Source organism: Pecten maximus, chromosome 13 (genome assembly GCF_902652985.1).
Source record: "Pecten maximus chromosome 13, xPecMax1.1, whole genome shotgun sequence".
NCBI classification, from domain to species: domain Eukaryota; kingdom Metazoa; phylum Mollusca; class Bivalvia; order Pectinida; family Pectinidae; genus Pecten; species Pecten maximus.
Window position 1 is genome coordinate 36,205,271 of NC_047027.1, and position 15,663 is coordinate 36,220,933.

General features: G+C 35.3%; 1 protein-coding gene across 1 annotated transcript; it reads right to left on the reverse strand.

Annotated features, from left to right (window-relative positions):
- Positions 1-490: 490 nt before the first annotated feature.
- LOC117341102 (zinc finger protein ZPR1-like) lies at positions 491-15,286 on the reverse strand. The gene is made up of 13 exons (XM_033902936.1): positions 15,007-15,286; positions 13,636-13,797; positions 13,067-13,151; positions 12,666-12,736; positions 11,124-11,210; positions 10,785-10,825; positions 10,335-10,416; positions 9,536-9,577; positions 8,306-8,372; positions 7,583-7,743; positions 7,209-7,319; positions 3,446-3,535; positions 491-2,960 (listed from the first exon to the last, which is right to left on the reverse strand). The coding sequence occupies exons 1-13, from the start codon at positions 15,106-15,108 to the stop codon at positions 2,772-2,774; spliced, it is 1,290 nt and encodes a 429-aa protein (XP_033758827.1). The 5' UTR covers positions 15,109-15,286; the 3' UTR covers positions 491-2,771.
- Positions 15,287-15,663: the final 377 nt, after the last annotated feature.

Here is a 15,663-nt window from a genome sequence, read left to right on the forward strand (position 1 = left end):
GGTGGAACATGAGAAGAAGCTTAAAATGTGTTTTCAAAATGGCGGCTATGGTGGCCATCTTGGATTTCGGACCTACCCGAAAAATAACAACACTTGGTCAGGACCATCTCAGGATCATTTCAGGCAAGTTTCAGCTCAATCCCACTGGTGGAACTTGAGAAGAAGTTTGAAATGTGAAAAGTTTACGCACGACGCACGACGCACGGCGCACGGCGGACGGCAGACGGCGGACGGCGCACGACGACGGACGAAGCATGATGACTATAGGTCATCCTGACCCTTCGGGTCAGATGACCTAAAAACCTCTATGGCAGTATGACATGACTAATAGCAGCCATATGATAATTCCTCGTGATTTGTTTATGACATGAAAATGAAGAACAATGACGTGACGTCATGGCGTCAACAAAATGGCCGCCTTCCTGTCAAAACCTGAATGTCATTCTCTGAAAATAAACTGGTTTTCATAAAAAGGACACAAACAACCAGAAAGCCTTCAAAATTCTTTTGCAACCATAGGTTGCTATTTTCATGTATTGAGAATTCACATTTCCAGTCACGGTTTTCTTGAAACAATGCATTATATGTTGAGAATTTTCAAAATGGGGAAGGGTCTGAATGTAGGAATGCATGGTACAATGTAGTTAACACTGTGATAGAAAAGCCAAGTATGAGAAACAAGAGGCCAAAGGGCCTTAACGGTCATCTGACTCTAAATTAAAGACCCTTATACTATTGTAGTATGCATTCTCTGTAGCGAGTATAGTGGCAATGTTTGCCATGGTGACCATCTTGGAATTTAGACCAAACCAAAAAATAACAACACTTGATCACGACTATCTCAGGACCATTCCTGGTAAGTTAGAGCTGAATCCCACTGGTGGAATTTGAGAAGAAGTTTGAAATATGTGTTGTTCAGGAAAACCATGATTGCGCAATCATGTTACAAAATGGCCGCCATGGCTGCCATGTCAAAGTTTTTACGAGGCCGAAAAATAACAACACTTGGTCAGGAACTGGAGAAGAAGTTTAAAATGTGTTTTCAAGATGGCTGCCATGGCGGCCATCTTGGATTTCTGACCGACCTGAAAAATAACAACACTTGGTCAGGACCATCCCAGCATCATTTCAGGCAAGTTTCAGCTCAATCCCACTGGTGGAATTTAAGAAGAAGTTTGAAATGTGAAAAGTTTACGCACGCCGGACCCTTCGGGTCAGATGACCTAAAAATCTTTCATAAAATGTGATAAACTGTACTTTAAAAATAGTGTCCCCTTCTCAAGAATATCTGTATATGTCATACTCACATATGAAGTCTAACAGTATTTTTGTGTGACATTACAGACACTGTCACGATTGTCTACCCAATGACAAATGTACACGGAGATGTTAAGTTAATCAAGTCAACAGGTCTTTCCTTTACATAATAACTTTATATGTACACAGAGGTGTTAAGTGTAGGAGATTCCAATCAAGTCAACAGGTCTTTCCATCTAACATTATATTCTTATTTATACTGAAATGGTTAATAATAGCGGTGTAACGATTCACCGATGCATATTGGATCACAGAGTGGTGCATTGGTGCATCATCTATCCTTGATTTGTATCGCAATACTTGAAATTTTTTAGTTATCTCCCTTGACCAACGTTAGCTGTAGTAACCAACATGGCTGACAATTACAGCAGCTTATAAAGCTGCCTGTTGGAGTTCTTTCAAATCCAAATTATCTAAATTCAAGAATACTTTGAGGGAAATAGACAAACATACGCCTTTTGAAACAAATGAAGACAAAAAATTCAAATATTCCTTAAATACCACAAACAAAACATGACAACTGTATGATCGAATATCAGATATCTGATAGGTCATCAGCTTCTCATATATTGTGATAAGTATCGTAGCGTGACCCCTATATCGTGATACAAATCATATCGCTACTCAACTTGTGATACACAGCTCTAATAAATAGTGTACAGCATGAATTGATTCAGTTAAAAAACACTGTATCATGTATTTGTGAGAGTCCCTTTTTTGTTCTGATGTAGAAATTTCATGACAATTTTGGTATTTTTCTGGTATTCATAAAATCCCATACTAGCTGAGTGATATGAAAATCTCTTCACAAACATACTTTCCAACCTCAGGAAAGTGTTTTACAATAATGATATACAGTGCATTCCGCTTAATTGGGTTTTTAAACCCCCATTACGTTGGCCTGCTGCTGACTCTAAAAATAACATTTAATTTTACCCACAATTCTTAATCGACTTCCTGTTGGGGAAAAACCCCACGAGGCAGAATTAACAACAACACAGTTCTGAACATGACAAAACCCCGACATAACATTATCGTTAAAGGTAATATTTTACCATTTTTTGACATTTTAACCATCTAAATTACCCTATTTGTTGATAAATGTCTAAAACTTAAAACACTTTCGTGAAAATCGTAGCATTTCTAAATTTTTTTGTCCAATTGTTCTATTCGAATAACCGAAAAATATGACTTTTCCAACCCAATTAAACGAATTTTTTTAACATGATTTAAGAGAAAATGGTTTTGGTTTTTGAAATTTTACCCAATTAAACGAAATACCTGATTAAGCGTTACCCGATTAACTGGAATGTACTGTATATATAATAATCACATATTGTCACAAACACTAAAATTCCAATTGTATCAAGAATCAGGCAATGTACAAAGATCACAGATGTAGCCTAATCTTTGTTGTCAAAGATTGTTATCAGTCTCTTGGACATTAGGGGATGTCATGACTCCTGATATCCCTCTGTTTTCATGTCATTCAGGCCGAGAACCTCATTCTGGTCGTAATTCCTTTCGTAATGAACTATTTCTAGCTCGGGGTCCTCGTCTGGGGCGTATACATTCTGTAGATAGCTGTTTCCGGCAGGATCGTCAAGAACGAAGTGAATACCCATCATCTCCCCATTTATTACCTAAACAGAGAAGGTTTCGAATTGGAAATTTATATGTACTGTTAAATTTTAGCAGGGCTCAAAAGTGGACATTTTTACCAGGTGGCCTATTTGGCTACCAAGTAATAAAATCTAGGCACCAATTGGAAAAGTTAGTCACCTGGCCTAGTTGTCTTAAATTTTTTTTTTTTTTTAATTCTTTAGAACAGTATTACATCTCTCTGTAACTTTTTCGATTGTTAACGTCATTTTAGCATAATTGACTGCAACCTTTGGAAGATTGACAAAACTGCAAATTTACACAATTTTTTTCAGTGGCCATGCAGGTGCCTTATAGGTCAATAACTGGTCGCCAATGGTGAATCTAAGGCGCCATGGCCACTAAAATATTGGTGCCACATTGAGCCCTGTTTAGAGAAAGTCAAGAAATTACCATTACGTTGTCGGTAATTATACTAGAAAAGTTGTTTTTTTATTAGTGACTTCAGACTTCATCTGATACGTACCTTATCTAACTGATTACAAAACATCTGAAGTTTTGATTTCTTTTCTGGTGCTGAACTGTCCCCTTGCATGAACGAATTTGGTCCATTTAACTGTAAATATTATGAAAGGGAAAATACAAAATCTATAAATAGATGTGAAAGTAAAGATATGCTAAATATAACTTGTACAAGTATATCAAAGTATTTTTCAAGACATTTCCAAACAAGAGGCCCATAGGCCTTAATGGTCACCTAAGTCTTAAAATATTTCTGTAAATTTGACCCTTTTTGACTCTGCCCACTAGCCCCTGGGGGCCAATAATTGCCAATAACAGTAAAGGGTACCTCCTCCAAAGCGGCAAATATGAGACCCCATGCAGGGCTATGAAATTCAGAATTTTGGTCAAGCACCTTAAGACCCTTCAACCTATAAAATTATTTGATTCTACTTTATTTGGGTCTTGAGAAGAAATATTTTTTGAAATTTCAGTTGATTTGCTGTTTTTGGCCCCACCCATCAGCTCCTGGGGGTCGATCAGGTCCAACATACACATACCATCAAACTGTCATCCCATGCTGATAATGTTAACCAAGTCATAATGAATTCCAATAGAAATTAAACAAATAATAGTCAAAAATGTGATTTCCCTATATAAACTATATTAAAGTTTACCCCCTACCCAGGGGCAAACGTGAGACCCCAGGCTCATGAAATTCACAATTTTGGTAAAGCACCTTAAGACCCTTCCATCTATGAAAAGTATTTCATTCTATCTTATTTGGGTCTTGAGAAGAAGATTGAATTTTCAGATAATTTGACCCTTTTTGGCCCAACCCATCAGCTCCTGAGGGTCGGTCAGGGCCAACATGAGCATACCATCAAACTGTCATCCCATGCTGATAATGTTAACCAAGTTAGAATGAATTCCAATAGAAATGAAACAAATGAAAGTCTAAAATGTGATTTCCCTACATAAACTATGGTAAAATTACCCCCTCCCAAGGGGCAAACGTGAAAATGTAAATTGTTAACGACGAACGACGGACGACGCCAGACAGAAGGAATAGATCTTCTGAGACTTCGTTTCAGGTGACTTAAAAATCTTTTATTTTGTTCAAATACATTTCAAGCACCTACTTTTTTTCTTAAAACCTTAATGCACACATCTAGATTATGCTGACTGTACACCACTAAACTGTTTTCACTGTGTCATATTAACTTAATTAACCAAAATCTGAAAACACTATTTTTTTACTCATGATTTTTATTTGAATTCAATCCACAGAGATATAGTAAAGATCCCCCACCGAATTTGGTCCTGAGGATTACTGGGGAGGGGACTAGGGCTACATACCTCCTTAAAATGTTCTGTAATGTACAAACTTGGTGAAATAGAGATCCCAGGGACTAGTGCTACATATATACCTCCTTAAAATGTTCTGTAATGTACAAACTTGGTGAAATAGAGATCCCAGGGACTAGTGCTACATACCTATTTAAAATGTTCTGTAATGCACAAACTTAGTGAAATAGAGATCCCAGGGACTAGTGCTACATATATACCTCCTTAAAATATTCAGTAATATACAAACTTGGTGAAATAGAGATCCCAGGGACTAGTGCTACATACCTCCTTAAAATGTTCTGTAATGTACAAACTTGGTGAAATAGAGATCCCAGGGACTAGTGCTACATACCTCCTTAAAATGTTCTGTAATGTACAAACTTGGTGAAATAGAGATCCCAGGGACTAATGCTACATATATACCTCCTTAAAATGTTCTGTAATATACAAACTTGGTGAAATAGAGATCCCAGGGACTAATGCTACATACATACCTCCTTAAAATGTTCTGTAATGTACAAACTTGGTGAAATAGAGATCCCAGGGACTAGTGCTACATACCTATTTAAAATGTTCTGTAATGTACAAATTTGGTGAAATAGAGATCCTGGGGACTAGTGCTACATATATACCTCCTTAAAATGTTCTGTAATGTACAAACTTGGTGAAATAGAGATCCCAGGGACTAATGCTACATATATACCTCCTTAAAATGTTCTGTAATGTACAAACTTGGTGAAATAGAGATTCCAGGGACTAGTGCTACATATATACCTCCTTAAAATGTTCTGTAATGTACAAACTTGGTGAAATAGAGATCCCAGGGACTAATGCTACATATATACCTCCTTAAAATGTTCTGTAATGTACAAACTTGGTGAAATAGAGATCCCAGGGACTAATGCTACATATATACCTCCTTAAAATGTTCTGTAATGTACAAACTTGGTGAAATAGAGATCCCAGGGACTAGTGCTACATATATACCTCCTTAAAATGTTCTGTAATGTACAACCTTGGTGAAATAGAGATCCCAGGGACTAATGCTACATACATACCTCCTTAAAATGTTCTGTAATGTACAAACTTGGTGAAATAGAGATCCCAGGGACTAGTGCTACATACCTATTTAAAATGTTCTGTAATGTACAAATTTGGTGAAATAGAGATCCTGGGGACTAGTGCTACATATATACCTCCTTAAAATGTTCTGTAATGTACAAACTTGGTGAAATAGAGATCCCAGGGACTAATGCTACATATATACCTCCTTAAAATGTTCTGTAATGTACAAACTTGGTGAAATAGAGATCCCAGGGACTTATGCTACATACCTATTTAATATGTTCTGTAATGTACAAACTTGGTGAAATGGAGATCCCAGGGACTAATGCTACATATATACCTCCTTAAAATATTCAGTAATATACAAACTTGGTGAAATAGAGATCCCAGGGACTAATGCTACATATATACCTCCTTAAAATATTCAGTAATGTACAAACTTGGTGAAATAGAGATCCCAGGGACTAATGCTACATATATACCTCCTTAAAATGTTCTGTAATGTACAAACTTGGTGAAATAGAGATCCCAGGGACTAGTGCTACATACCTATTTAATATGTTCTGTAATGTACAAACTTGGTGAAATAGAGATCCCAGGGACTAATGCTACATACCTATTTAAAATGTTCTGTAATGTACAAACTTGGTGAAATAGAGATCTCAGGGACTAATGCTACATATATACCTCCTTAAAATGTTCTGTAATGTACAAACTTGGTGAAATAGAGATCCCAGGGACTAGTGCTACATATATACCTCCTTAAAATATTCAGTAATATACAAACTTGGTGAAATAGAGATCCCAGGGACTAGTGCTACATATATACCTCCTTAAAATGTTCTGTAATGTACAAACTTGGTGAAATAGAGATCCCAGGGACTAATGCTACATATATACCTCCTTAAAATGTTCTGTAATATACAAACTTGGTGAAATAGAGATCCCAGGGACTAATGCTACATACATACCTCCTTAAAATGTTCTGTAATGTACAAACTTGGTGAAATAGAGATCCCAGGGACTAGTGCTACATACCTATTTAAAATGTTCTGTAATGTACAAATTTGGTGAAATAGAGATCCTGGGGACTAGTGCTACATATATACCTCCTTAAAATGTTCTGTAATGTACAAACTTGGTGAAATAGAGATCCCAGGGACTAATGCTACATATATACCTCCTTCAAATGTTCTGTAATGTACAAACTTGGTGAAATAGAGATCCCAGGGACTAGTGCTACATATAGACCTCCTTAAAATGTTCTGTAATATACAAACTTGGTGAAATAGAGATCCCGGGGACTAGTGCTACATACCTATTTAATATGTTCTGTAATGTACAACAGTGAGGGACAAGTCTAATGTACTCACATGGTCCTTGACATTCTGAATTAATCCCTCAAGTGTTGTAAATTTTCCTCCCAGTGTTCCAAAGTCCGATTCAAACTCCATTTCAGGAATGGCAATACTGCTGGTCTCACTCTGTGACAAAATAAATTGTGTACCCGTATGGACATTTGGAAAATTACTGAACTATTTTGACGTATCCTCTTGAAAAATGTCAAATGTGCAGACAATTTAAATGTTGACCTAAGTCAGAAACAATTCAAGACGAGGGAAGTCCATATTCATGTCATTATCTCATCTAGTCAGGTCTCCGAATTTAGAGATTAATTACAACTTTGAACCAATATGACCTTCACCTCATCGTTTAAACTTTCCTGACCTTGACGGTAGATACTAACCTTCAGAACATCCCGTGACATGTCTATGGGATCAGTGATTTTCAGTTTGATCCTGCAGCCCTTCGGCTCGATGCCTGATGCGCTTTTCACCTCGTTGCTACGGGCACCACATACATCACAGTTGGTGGCCATGATTATGACCTCTTTGAAATGAGGAATTTCTTATCAAAGTTAAAGATAATATGAAAGATGTCCAAGGGGCCTGTATCTATCATAGACAAGATGTCTAAGTGGCCTATATCTATCATAGAAAAAGTGTCCAAGGGGCCTGTATCTAACATAGACAAGATGTCCAAGGGGCCTGTATCTATCATAGACAAGATGTCTAAGGGGCCTGTATCTATCATAGACAAGAGGTTCAAGGAGCCTGTATCTATCATAGACAAGATGTCCAAGGGGCCTGTATCTATCATAGACAAGATGTCCAAGGAGCCTGTATCTATCATAGACAAGATGGAAAATGTTCAATTGGCATTATCATTTGCAGACAAGAGGTTCAATTGCACCTGTATCACTAATAAACAGGAGGTCCAAGGGGCCTGTATCAATCAGACAAAATCTTGAAGGGACCTGTATCATAGACTAGTGACTTCTATCAGCAATAAACTAGTCTCGTGCCAAGCCGATCATCAGAAGAGGACATACATAAAAATAACTTTGGTCACACATTAAACATGCACACTCTTACTACGATGTGGATAGTTTAAAACAAAGAAAGGATACCGACCATCTTCATGTGTGTACTACATGGAGAACTACACTGTGGGCAGTTCGTGTTAAATGTCATCACCTAGAAACAAAAATAGCATTAGATGACTTTTCAATGTCACATCAACTAGAGTGTGTACGAGTTACCTCCCCTCGCACAAACCAGGCAGGAAGCATAATAATTTGCACAAAAAATAATTTTAAATACTCAGAGATAAAGCAGGTTATTGTTTATGATTTTGACTGTTTTTCTATAATTTATTCATATTAAGCAGATGGCTTCAAACATATGAAAGCGTGAATCATATTACAAAATAACAAACAAATACTTCGCGGAAGGAGATAAGATTGTCTAGTTATTGTTTTTTTGGGAAGAATAATTTCTGGTCCCATCCTGAACTCATTTGGATTCATCACAGCAATAAGTGATATTTTGATTCTCAGAATGTTCCGAATGAATTTGTTCTCGAGGAAAGTTGACAAGCTTAGCTATTGGTTGCTGGGTTCCAAAGCATCTAAAAATTCTTTTCATCAATTAAGCATTTTATCAATTACATAAACTATGAATCATATACAAAACAATTGTATCATGTTTAATATCAAAAGAAGTACAGTGCACATTTAAGTTAAAAGTTTTTTTCTGCTGAAGACACATGTGCTTATGTTATGCACATATGTAAAATGTGGAATGCCGATCAAATGTGTGCATGATTGAACGAAAACTAATTGATTTACCCAGATATTTATGTATAAGTTTGAAAGATGGCACTATGAGTATGAGGAATGACATTGCTTATTGCATGTGTTTAAAATTGATCCCCTTGTTTTACTGCTTTCTGTAAAAATTTACTCACCAAACGCTGATTTCAATATTGGCGGCAATCACCAAATACAATACTGGTACATTATACTGGAGTTATTAAATACCATAGCTTCTTAAAACAAAATTAATCTATAAATTGGGCCCGATTATCAATTAACCGCATGATCGCGAAAAGACATCACACGCTATCGTAATCCCTATTGTCAGTCAGGGCGTTTGGAGGAGAGGTGTGAAGTCTTGCTGCAAGGTTCACAACAAACACCTGTCCAGTGGTCAGTACAGGTAAAGGTTTTGTTCAAATCATGAGATGTCAATTACCTATGATTTATAGCTAAAGATCCATGAAAACAATTTGATACATCAAGAAATGATTCAACAAAGTTCGAATCATAGAGATTTGACTAAATCATTAACCTAATTACCTCCTCCTTTGCCCCTGGTGTGTCATCTTCTTTCTCTTCCTCCTAAAACAGACAAGGTTCAATCATGAGTACCATTTCATGGAACTGTAACATATTTTATCTAGGAAAACAGTATGACAGTAATTAAAGGGATATTCTACACAAAAAAGGAAGAAAATATTAATATTAAAAATATTAAACCTGAAGGAATTAACTGATGACTTAACAAAATCTCCAAAATAAACAACCCCATGTTGTGAACACAGCCTGCATATCATAATTAAACACTGGCTAACATGAAATGATGATGTCAAACAAAGGAAGAAAAATGGTGTCAAAATGTTAAATCTGAACAAATTAACTGATGGAAAAAAATCCAGAAAAAATAAACAATGCTTTTCCAACAATATGACTGACCCATGGAACAATTAACATCAAGCAATGAATTTTTTTTTTTAAATTGCACCTAAATCGAGTCTGGAATGAGCATCCATCCCAATTAAGCCCTGCAAGCCACAGAGTGGCAGTTGATCAATTGTTCAACATTATACGTCGTACCTACAACTGTGTTACAGAAATGACTTCATCCCCATCTTTATCAATTGTGAAACGTTGTTATAAAAAATCAATAAACCCGACAATATCAACAAGAGCCCTACTGTTTAACATTATACCAAGTACCTACAACTGGGTTACAGAAAATGACTTCATCCCCATCTTATTTTTGAGACCATATCTAATTTTATAAACACAACATTTAAATTGATGTAAAACAATTCATTTCATTCTGAAAAAGATCAAGAAATTTTGTTTGACTCACCATTATTCCAAGGGCAGTATCCTGGTCAGATGTTCTGGTGTAGTGCTTGACCACTGTGTTAGGGTCAGACTTCGGAGCATGAGTTTGACCAGTTAAGGTAAAATAGTCATTATTGGATGTACATTGTAGATGTAGATATTGATCAGTCATAAGAAACTTTGAAATTTCAAGAACAGAATGAGAACTATTGACTTGATAATATTAGAATATTCGCTATTTAATGTAGGCATATGAAGTGATCTTTCAATGTCAATTTCAAAGATATTTCGAGTCAATACAAGGAAACCATGGCACTTTCCAGAACCAAATGTAGTACCCGAAACAATGGCATTTTCCAGAACCACGTGGTACTTGTAAAAATGGCACATTCCAGAACCACATGTCACTTGTAAAAAAGGCACTTTCCAGATAATATATGACACTATTGAAAACAGTTTTACAAAAGGATATGGGTTCTCCACGAAGCTGTTTCCTGTGGGATCATCCACGACCTGTATTTAGGAGAATTGTTTAACATGATTAGCACAATAATTGATGATGGTGAGTGTTGCTTTGTATGAGTACCCACCCTTCACATAAACTTCAGGATCAAGCAAAGAAGAATGAAGCAGAACAAAATTTAAAAGAGTTTAAAACTTGTAAAATGAAAAAAAAAATCAAATTTTTCAAACTGACTGCACAGCAAACTGTGTATATTGGAACAGGAGCTAAATCATCTCATGTGATTGCACTCTGTGCTAAATGAATTCTTCAAATATTGCCAGAGTGAATGTTTTCCGTAAAACTCACCACTGTAAATGGTTTCTCTACGGTCTTCAACATGGTCAGTTTCAATATAACGTCATTGATTTTGGCTGCGATCTCAGGACACTGCTCCTATATCAATTGAAATCAACATCATTATTTAGAATAAAATCTTTATGGAACACATTTTATACTGAATAGTTTTACATTGAAATGAACTCGTAAAAATACTACAGGATCACAGAAGTAGGACTATCATTCTTACACAAATTAAATTGAAATCCGCATTTCAACCCTCTTGAGGTCCAGATCTGTTGGCCAATCAGAGGCCAGATATGTTAATTATCTGTATAAATAATCTCTAATATAAATACAGTTATCTGAATTCTAATATAGATACGGTACCACAGTACAGAGATTGGCTAGTTTTTGTTTAACGTCCTATAAACAGCCAGGGTCATTTAAGGACATGCCAGGTTTTGGAGGTGGAGGAAAGCCGGAGTACTCAGGGAAAAACCTACGGTCAGTACCTTGCAACTGCCCCACATAGGTTTCGAACTCGCAACCCAGAGGTGGAGAGCTATTGATAAAGTGTTGGGACACCTTAACCACTCAGCAACCGCGATATAGAAAAAAATTTTGAGATACCGTTAACAAAAGAGATTCAGGAGTTGAAAGTTTTCCTCTTAAATCGAAAATTTTGAAAGCATTTTATGCATCTATCAATTTTACAACCACAAGAGAGAGCTTGATATAACTGTAAACATGGAAATTTACAAATGGGAGAAATTATGGAAATCATTTTAGAAGTTTTGTTTAATCGCCAAACTTTCTCAAATGATAAACAATGTAATACAAATTAGTCTTGAACAGATCTAGAAGGGATATCATAGATCTACAAAAACATTCCTTAAGACGGGGACAAATATGTTTTTGTATTTGTGTAGAGCTGCGTTCAGATATGAAGATTACGGCTCAGGTGACGATGTTTAAGATCCAACTTAGCTTAGAAAAAATATTTGAATGCATTTAAAGTAAATTTAAGTTTAGTTTTGTTCATTAATCACGTTTCAGGATTGCTGTAAATCTCACTAAATCTTCAATGGTTTGATGATCATGTTATATTCAATCCATATTAATCATAATAAACCATGGACGCTAAGTGAGAGGTAAAGCGACTATCAATAAATGGTAACAACACTAAACTGTGTATATATTTAAGCAATGAACAGTGGTTTCAATGTTGTTATAGTCAATATGGCAGCAAGCTGTATGGTGGGCAAATGGCATGGGAACCCGTTAGGGTTCCATGCTACATTTTCCCACCATACATCTTGCTGCCATATCGACTATAACAACAGTACAACCATTGTTCAATACTTATATTTACATTGTCTTACCATTTTTGTCAACTTTGAAAAAAACTAAGCCAACACAAAAAAATCCTGCCTTTTTAAAAGTTACATGATCCACTGGGTGTTATAGCCTGAGGCACAGGGTGTTATATGCATATGGTGGCAACTGCCTCTTAGCATTGTGTCAATGGGGAAATGCGGAGCAAATGTAAATATAGTCACATGATTATACCATTCGTGTCGGCTGGTCTAGGGCTAAACCACTCACTGCACCATCTATAATCCCCTCAACAGTTGTCAGTACTGGTGAAGAAAAAAATGTATCATACAGTTAACATTCATATAAAGGAGGATTTTTGTACTGCCGTTTCAATTTTTTAAAAATAAAATCAAATTTTGAATTAGTGAAAAAAGGAATAATCATACCGAAAGACGATTTACTAGATTATATCTCAATTATTTGAAAGGTATCAAATATACCATTCAGATTTAATCATTTTGATTTTCAACAGATAAGCAAAACAACAACGATAAAACACTCTGTAAAATGAAGAACTACAATTAATTTTTATACAAAATATTTCTATATTTGCTGTAAAACATTTAAATTTTCAACAAAGGCAATCAAATTACCTCCTTTGCTCGGTGGAGCCTCAAACTCCAAGCTTGGAATTGACACAGTGGCCTTTTCTGTCTGCACAATTTGTCTATTCAGATCCTAAAAAGACAACATAGAAATTACACAAATTGTGTTTATGATTTTTTTTTTTTTTTTTACGTTTTATAATCGAACATTAATATTTGATATCTTATTCTTTCACACTTAGTATTTACTCAATTTGTAAGAATGTACAGAGTGGGAGGGTTTGAATACATAAACAACAGGTCATGTCAAATAATTACCTCCCCTTATGATTTCATACGATATGATTTCATATGATATGATTTCATACTATATGATTTAATACAATATGATTTAATACAATAAATAATGGTGACAGGTTGTAAGCCTCTATGTTCATATCAAAAGTAATATATAAAATGTTTGCAATATAATGATATTCTTTGTTGTGTGCAATAAACATGTTCTCAATCATGTACATGTATATTCACCGATGAATTGTTACACCTCTATATATGGCCCTAACAATTTTTTTGTTCTATCTTTAATTTGGTCTCAAAACTCCCTTGGCAAACATTACCTGTTCCTCCTTGACCTCCAATGTGTAAGTGACCCCATGATCCTGAATTGCACCACCTGGCTGCAATTCACAATTTTTCATTCCACAGTGACCACATTCAAAGGAGGACAATATTACTTCACGGAAAAATGGGATCTTTGTCAGGAAAAGTCGTGTTGTTCCCTGAAAAATCAATTTGAAGACATGCAACTTAAATCTGGACACATATTTAATATTAGACATAGGCGTATCTTCATTGATCCTCGAAACAAGGTATCCACCACAACAATACAGACATATATATATAAATTCTCATTTCCCATAATTGCATTAAAACATTGCTTTACATACGTAGTTCCACACACCTGACATTATTTTGTGTTTTTTTAACAAAGTCAAAAGTGGTCAAGGACTGTGCTTTTTCTTTTATATGGTGACTTATGCCAGACTTTTATCAAACTTTTGCCATTTTTATAAATATCTTTTCAGATTAAGTTTGTTTTGAAAACAAAGTTTGACTGATATGACTCTCTTCTGATGAAATGGATATATATACCAGATGATTAAATATTTTATTTGAAATAATCCCAGTTGTTGATTTGAGTGTGCATTTGCAAATATTTCGGGAAAATATCATTTGATCAGAATATAATAAAAATTGAATACAAATTCAAGTAGAACTTATTATAACATCATTGATCTGCAGATATCCCGCCACTTCTATCGTCTTGTTTACATTAAAAACTATTTTGATCAACAAAATAAAAGAAGTTAGATGAACGTGCAAAATTATGTTTCTGATCGTCTTCAAACCAAGAAATAATCACAAGTTAACAACAACTCCCGTGCGCAATGTGATACGTGTGGGCACATCATGTTACTCACATGTATGACACAATTTAGCATTTGTACATTTTACAATGTGACTTATTGTTTCTTGATTTTAAAGTAATTTGATGGAAATGTATTTAAAAACATACAGAAAGTTTGCAAAATTACATACCCCCACTCTAATTTTTTTTAATTTCATCACGAAGACCACTCTAAGAGTTATGAGAAACTATACAGCAGATTTATAAGCAAAATACATGTGCACGTTGCAATTGTTACACAGTTACATGTACAATATCATAGGGTGTATATAAATAATTGTGACAATGTCTTTATCAATTTGCCACGGTATTAGTCTAGGTATACAGAGATGACATGTGGAACCCGTGGAATTTGAATACTATTTTTACAGATACATTATACATAGATTTTCTATATGCGAAGATTTCAAATGAGTTGTTTTTTTCAAAACTATTAAATGATATTGACATTTCTGCTGTTCGTATTATAGACCAATATAACATTTTCCTGTCTGTGAATATCATCGAATTTCGGTCTTACATTTTCCCGACAATGGAGACACAAACTCTCGATCTCCGTAACCTCTGGATCGTCATCATCTGCTTGCAGATCTCGGAAAAGAGGTTTGTCCAGCTCCGACATAGTCGATTCGCGGAATCCTGTACCGGGACTCTGATGGGTCTTCTTGTATAACAGTAGTTTAAATAGACACTATATAACAATTGATAACAGTTAAATAATTGTCAATATTACTGAATATATCGCCAATCTGTCTGTAACACGAAGTTTTTGTCAGAGGTTGCACCATGCGTTACAAGCCGGAAACATATGTTGGCATGATAAAATTGAAAACGGAACCATGTTCACTAAACCCGGAAAAAGATTTAGCTCCGGTACATTATCGATAATTTAATAAAAAATAATTGGCTGTATATAAAAGAACAAAACAACTTAATTGGTTTATCTATTTATGTTAGAATGTCACAAATACTGAGTATTTATGATTAATTACAGTTTATATGTGCTATATCTTGAAATTTAAATAAATGAATATTTAACTTTATAGCGCGGACCGTAATTAACTCCCTTCATAGTTTTATCAAATTTTAACAAAACCATTATTTTGACAACTTAAATGCTAGGTTAGCCCGAGTTTCCTTTGGCCCTGACACTATGTCTGGTGTAGGTAAAATGTAC

Excerpts from the sequence above, each read along its gene's own strand:
- LOC117341102 (XM_033902936.1), bottom strand. The coding sequence starts at position 15,108 with ATGTCGGAGCTGGACAAACCTCTTTTCCGAGATCTGCAAGCAGATGAT. Across the intron at positions 12,737-13,066 it reads GGCTCCACCGAGCAAAGGAG|TACTGACAACTGTTGAGGGG; the intron begins GTAATTTGATTG and ends TTTCTTCACCAG. Across the intron at positions 7,744-8,305 it reads TACACACATGAAGATGGTCG|AAATTCCTCATTTCAAAGAG; the intron begins GTATCCTTTCTT and ends AACTTTGATAAG.